Source organism: Magnolia sinica, chromosome 4 (assembly GCF_029962835.1).
Source record: "Magnolia sinica isolate HGM2019 chromosome 4, MsV1, whole genome shotgun sequence".
NCBI classification, from domain to species: Eukaryota; Viridiplantae; Streptophyta; class Magnoliopsida; order Magnoliales; family Magnoliaceae; genus Magnolia; species Magnolia sinica.
This window is the reverse complement of record NC_080576.1, coordinates 104,003,618-104,010,238: the sequence shown is the minus strand read 5'-3', so window position 1 is coordinate 104,010,238 and position 6,621 is coordinate 104,003,618. Positions and strand designations below refer to the sequence as shown.

Here is a 6,621-nt window from a genome sequence, read left to right as displayed (position 1 = left end):
CTTCTCTATACAAGTTCTCTTGCAAGGTTTTTGCATCATATGATGCAGAACTGATGCGAGAGGAATAATTAATATGGGAGAAGTGAGGATTGATAGCTTTCAAGAACCAGTGGAAAGGAAAGAGTTGTTCCAAAATTCCTCCCTTTCCAAAGATAGATAGTAGTTTGGCCACAGGCATCTTCCATTCATATTGATTTGGGTCTGTCCACACTTCTTGGGTCCTTACTCTTGCTCCGGCGGTAGACTCTTAGGAGTTTCAACACCTGGTCGAGGGTTCGAGTACCCATAGGTGGTGAAATCCCACTATGGTGTTAGTGTGTGTGCGCGTGTAAAAAAATAAAATAAAATATCTGCCCCTTCTTTGATTCGGAATTCCCAGCAAATCCTAGACTCCTCGAATACGATGGAAATTCACACCCGACAAAACTTTCACTCTACCTCCTATAAACACTCTTTATAAGATCATAAAGACATGGATGAAAGGAAAACATAAATATAAGCTTGATCCAAAACTTTTGTGGCCCCCAAAAAATTTCAATGGTATATGTTCAATTAGTGGTGTGGTCCATTTGAGCTTTGGATATGCTTCATTTTTGGACCAAAGTCCTAAAATTATCTATTAAAATGAATGGAGAGAGTGGGTAAAATATATAAATCATGGTGAACTTCACATAGTGCTCTACGTGGAGCCCATCAGGGCTTTAGTATGGAATCCAAGCTGTCCATCAGGATATCCCCACCATAAAAGTTGGCTGCCTCAAAATCAGGTTGATCCAACCATGCGGATCACCTCCATGAATTTGGAGGCTTTTGGATAACTGTCCATTTTACCGTACAGCCTCCATGATGTCTACATTTCATCTCACTCGTGTAGAATGTGAGCTCCACGATGATAATGAGATTTCCAAGAGAATAGGCCTATAAAATTATTCAGTGAACCAGATCATAGAAAACAAGGTACAACCGTCCAAATCCACGTCATGACTAGTAGTTGTATCAGCCTCATTTTGGGGGCGTTGAGAAGAGGGTAAATGTGAAAGGACTTGTGGGCCCACGGACAGAACTTGTAAAATAAGCTTCTTCTACAAGCACTTGCAAAGGAACAAACAAATTAAAAGCTCCATTGTAATTTCCTCTGGATTTCAGTTTTTGCAAGTGGTATGATCGGCCCCACCATGAAGAGAGAGATAAATGATGGAGATTTATCTAATCCTACACCATGGCTATTAGTCCGTGATCCATGAATTGACATTCGCAAGTGGCCCAAATCAGATGTTTTGTTCCTGGTCGCATCAGTGAAAAGGAATTACAGTATTCTCAGGATTTGCAAAGAATGCTTGGCTGCGAGCAACTATAAGGGTATGTTTGGGAGCGTGGATTTGGAACCCCCGACCTGAAATCTCCTAGATTTGAAATTTTCCCATGATCTTTAATACCATAGATTCAGAATCCCCTCTAAACCAAAAGTAGCTATGCATGCATTAGTATATTTATAGAGGTTTGAATTTAACTACTAAATCAACTTTAATATATCTAATTAGTGTATATATATAATATTTGACACAATGGTCATAATAAGCCTGTTGAAATATGTACTTTGCTTGAAAATGATGAAATTCCAAGTACCAGATGAGCCACAAGCACAAGATCACATCCGAGTCACTAACCAACTTTTTTAACCGTTGATTTACATGGACAATTTTTGAACGACTCATATCATCGTATTAAAGTAATTATAGTGATGCAATTGATAATCTAATTGTTTTGAGATATCAACAGTGGGCCATGTGCCCGGTAGGTTAGTAACCTAGTGACACATGTTATAGATGCAATTCTTGAAAAGATTTTAGATGTAATCCAAGCTTTCGCCTTGGATTTCAAACCCCCTCTGAGGGGATTTGAAACCCCCGGTTACATGCCCAACATACTAGGGGATTTGAAATCCCCTTAACCCCCCAAATCCGTAGTGCCATCAACACCTAAGATTTTTTTCCCCTTAATATAGGCAGAAGGAATCACCACAACATGTAGCTGATGAAACATTTACAACCACTATTCCACTGAAGTTCTTACAATAAAGGAGTCACACTGCAATAGTTCTTTGTAAAGATACCAAACACCTAAACATTTCCAACCCCACATGTTTATATATATATATATATATATATATATATATATATATATATAAACGATGATATTTTGTAACTAACATATCCTAGTTGGGAAATTTCAAAGCAGAAAATGTGCATGGGATTCCCACATAACACTGATTTACGGTGGGAGATGCTCAGCGGATGCCAACAATGCACCTCGGCAAGCTCTTCCCTACTGGAAATTCCATCAACTATGTTCCCGAATCAAAAAAGCTCACTGTCTCCAATTTCAACTTTGCTCCAAAGACGTCATTGAGTACTGTCTTCGACTCCAAAGAAGCCTTGAGGAGGGCCAAAGCCTAATAAATAATTAAAAATAAATCATGCATCAAATATAATAAGATAAAATTAAATAAAAAATATTGAATCTCACATGATATGATCAATATTATAGGGGTATGAGTGGGTAGAAGTGGGACCTAAGTTTAGTTTGATGATGCTAACCCTCCGATCTATGGCTCGTAAAAATGGATAGAAGTAACAAAATAGCCTACTCATGCTTCAATTGTAGAATCACAAGAGTTTCAACACTAGATCATGGGTTCAAGTACCCATCGTGATAAAAATCGACTGTGGTGTGGGTGCGTGGGTGTATGTGGGGGTGCAAGTGCGTATGTAAAAAAGAAAAAAAGCAAAAAAAAAAAAAAAAAAAAGCCTACTTTAAAAGGGTTAGGATCATCCAATTTCATGAATTTCATGGTAAGTGTCACTAAAAAAAAAAAAAAGGAAGCTGTTGGGCTTTTAAAAAAATTGAAGCGACACATGGACATCCATACTCTAATTTGGACCATTCATTCTTCCGTACCACCAATTCATATCAATGATCATAAACAGACGAAGACATTGGAAAATTAATAGTGAAAGCCATATGGTGAACGGTTTATATCAAATTCAAATATTCATCTTACATGTGTTGCCCACATATGAGTCCAATTCAGTGGGCTAACGTGTTTGTGTGGAGCAACCACGTGAGACTTTTAGCATGTGCAGTCTCCCAACTGTTTTGTAGCCATGTAAGGCGAATTCCTCAATTCTATCATCCATAAAACTCTAGAATTTTCGTCCAAACAACATTAACCAGCTTCTTGGGCAAGTTCCTCTTCCCCGATTAGAGTCTGCCACAACTGATCAAGGACCGAGTTTGCATATGCAGTTCCAGCTCTAAGCTCAGTAGCAACTTCTCCCCCAATTGATAAAACCTTCCATGGTAAAAACACCTATCCAAACACCTCCATCATCGCAACAGGCCACCCATAACAAAGTCGACACTGACTGTCGATGATTTTGTTGTCTGCCATGGCCGACTTTGCGAGGCGTTAGCCATCATCAGCAATTAACAGTGCCATTGATCACAGCTGATCAGCCAGTCATGGAGAAAGAAGGGATTGGTGGGGTGGGACATCAGTTGACTAGTTGTTTCGCATCTTCAACAGATATGTAAATCACACGCTCTGATACCACGTGTAATTTTCCACTTACTTTCAACTCCTTCCGACTCTGCCAAATCCGTCTCCTCCGCGACTCCCTCCGGAAGGAGAAGAGCACTACCCATTTCTACCTCTTTAACAAAAGAGGAGTATGAAATGGGTGTATGCACCACACCTACATGGCCCCCACCATATGCTCATTTGATTAATCCAAATCATTCAATTCAATGCCAAGATGACTAATATCATGTGTGGCCCATTAATGCTAACAATGATGATTGAACGCTAACCATTAAAAACTTCCTAAAGTCTCCTGCAATGTTTATTTACCATCCAAAACTTGTGACCCCAAAAAGTTTTCAAGGTGAGCATTCAATCACTACCGTTTCTTATGGTGCGGTCCACCTGAGATTTAGATCTGCCTCTTTTTGGGCTTAAGCTCTAAAATAATCTAGAAAAATGGATAGACGGTCTGGATAAAACAAAAACTCCATGACGCCCACGGAATCAACTGTTTGGGCCACTGATCGATGGGTGCACTTGCACAGATTTACAGATTAAGAGAGAGATGCCATACCTCATCCATGCCGACTTCCACAACCCTCTCCTCGACTGCACTCACTTCTCTAACATTCAACTTGTTGAGTACAGCAATGCTTGAAATGGTAGACATGGGAGTCACCACCAAATCGTCCATCACCATATAAGCCACCACACCCTTAACGCACCCTTGTCCACTGTCCGATCCCGACGCTGCTGTTGTAGGTCCAACATTGAAAACCTCAACGACCATTTTCTTCTTGCAAATAGGACACAAGGTGCCCTCTACTTCTGTAACATAGCCGTGATAGTTGCAGCTGCTGCATGAGTAGAGCTTTGATATGGTGGAAGCACCATCTTGTAATAGAAGGGAAGGATCTGGACCGTTATTTGGAATGGACATCTTGGGGGTAAGGAGGGCATTTTTGTCAAAGTTGGGTTCGAGGTGAGCAACAGGGAGATTTTCAAGGCTCTTGTAGAGAGTTGCAGTGCATCCTACCCTGTTTTTCTTTGAGAGGAGCTTTGCTGCGTAGCCGATTGGAACTACTAAGAGGCTGAAGAGAAAATCAACGAAGTCTTTTTCAGCCTCTCCAAACAACACCTTGCCTGTGCTCTTTTCTACGAGAAGCTTTAAGGTTAGCTGGGATGCCATGGTTTGGGTGGGTTGCGTAGGCCTTGTGTCTTGTGTTTGTGTTGATTTATAGGGTTGTGTTTGCCACTCTTCAGTTGAGAACGTCCAAAATGGTGGGCCCTACTTTGGACTGAATAATAGGCTCGAGGATATATTTTTGGGTTTCCTCAGGATTTGAGTTTGTGCAAATGGGATGCAGCTTCGGTGGATACCGTGGGGTCAACTGGTATATCTGTTTTGCATTCCGGTCCTCTGCTCGGCACAAGCAGAGTGACTTCCTCCGTCGTAATCGGCCACATCATCGATGTTGCTGTGTGATGATGTGGTCTAAATAGACTGCAACAAGGAGGATTTTTCTGCTTGCGGCAAATAAAGGAGCTGGATTCATTTGTTTTACATCCACAATGCCAATCAATTTTAACAACTCAGTTTAGTATACGAGCTAAAAATGAAGCAGATCAAAATCCATGTGAACACACCATCAGAAACTGCATTGATTAAATATCTAACATTAAAATCTCTCCAGAGTCCACTGCTATGTTTATTTATAATTACAACATATGTGAAAGGAAAATACAAATATCAGCTTGATTAAAAAAAGAAATTTATGACTCTTTAGAAGTTTTAATGGTGGGAATTCAAATCATTAGTTTGTGATGTGGTCCACCTGAGATTTAGATATACTTCATTTGTTAGGCTCGTGCCATAAAATGAGTTATAAAAACTAGCGGAGAGTATAATACCATATAGATATAAAATATAAAATATATACATCACGGTGGGCCCTACAGTTTCCATCCGGTCAGTGCCAGTAAGGATGAGAACTGGGTGGTGACTCTATGAGGGCCATTTTATCCATGCCATACATCATTCTAACAGGTCATTTTAGGACATCAGCCTAAAATTGAAGGCTTGAAGCATCCAAAGCTGACCACACCACAGAATCAGGTGGGGATCATCTCGGTGGAAACCTACCCGAGGCCCATTATAATGTTTATTTGCCATTCAACCTGTTCATAGAGTCCCATGAATCTGGAAAAGGGAAAACACACATGGCACCCTGATCCAAAACTTCAATGGGCCCTAGGGAAGTTTCAATGGTTGTAATTCAATCTCTTGCTTCTTATGGTGTGATTGGCTTGTTTGGTCGATGGGATTAAATGGTATGAAATTATATTAGATGGAATTAATACCATTATTCCACAATGATTGCACGTCTTGAAATGCCATCGTATTAGGCCCATCCAATCCCATGCTTGGAATAAAATTCTTGTCAAAGTAAAAACACCGGATAAAGCAAATACCCATATGGTGGACCATGGAATTATAATCAACAAACCAAATTCACAAGGGATGTTGATCACTTGTACATGCATGTAACTAGAATATCAGGTATAAAGGGCAATATAGATAAATGGCATGGATAAAACACATGCATCAATGTAGGGCCCACATGTATTATAGATTTTAAAAATCACGAAAATCTCACATGTGACCAAATGCAATTTCTCCTCCCCAAATGCCCGATAGAAGTTACAAAGTACCAAATGCAATTTCATCCCATTTGATCCCATCAAATACCATGCGCCAATCACCCCCTCAAGCTTCAATTATTGGTTCACGGTCTAAAATGAACAAGCAAAACGGATTAACCATATGGACAAAAACACATTCACCATCATGGTGGGCTCAACAAAATCCGTTCATTAGGACACGGTGGTGGTTGGGTCACAACCCATTCCGCTACTGGTCATGGGGCATCATAGCGGTGTATCCCCACCATGCAACTTTCCACGCAACAAGACATCATGGCGGTGGTCCCAACGATCTTCCGGTCATGCATTCCTTACGAAACGGATTGGCTACTCCG

General features: G+C 40.4%; 1 protein-coding gene across 1 annotated transcript; it reads right to left on the bottom strand.

Annotated features, from left to right (window-relative positions):
* Positions 1-2,028: 2,028 nt before the first annotated feature.
* LOC131243594 (uncharacterized) lies at positions 2,029-4,898 on the bottom strand. The gene is made up of 2 exons (XM_058243057.1): positions 4,158-4,898; positions 2,029-2,452 (listed from the first exon to the last, which is right to left on the bottom strand). The coding sequence occupies exons 1-2, from the start codon at positions 4,770-4,772 to the stop codon at positions 2,345-2,347; spliced, it is 723 nt and encodes a 240-aa protein (XP_058099040.1). The 5' UTR covers positions 4,773-4,898; the 3' UTR covers positions 2,029-2,344.
* Positions 4,899-6,621: the final 1,723 nt, after the last annotated feature.

Bases quoted from the DNA above. Each gene is read 5' to 3' on its own strand.
- LOC131243594 (XM_058243057.1), bottom strand. From the start codon at position 4,772: ATGGCATCCCAGCTAACCTTAAAGCTTCTCGTAGAAAAGAGCACAGGC. The intron at 2,453-4,157 runs GTATGGCATCTC...ATTATTTATTAG, and splicing joins TGGAAGTCGGCATGGATGAG to GCTTTGGCCCTCCTCAAGGC.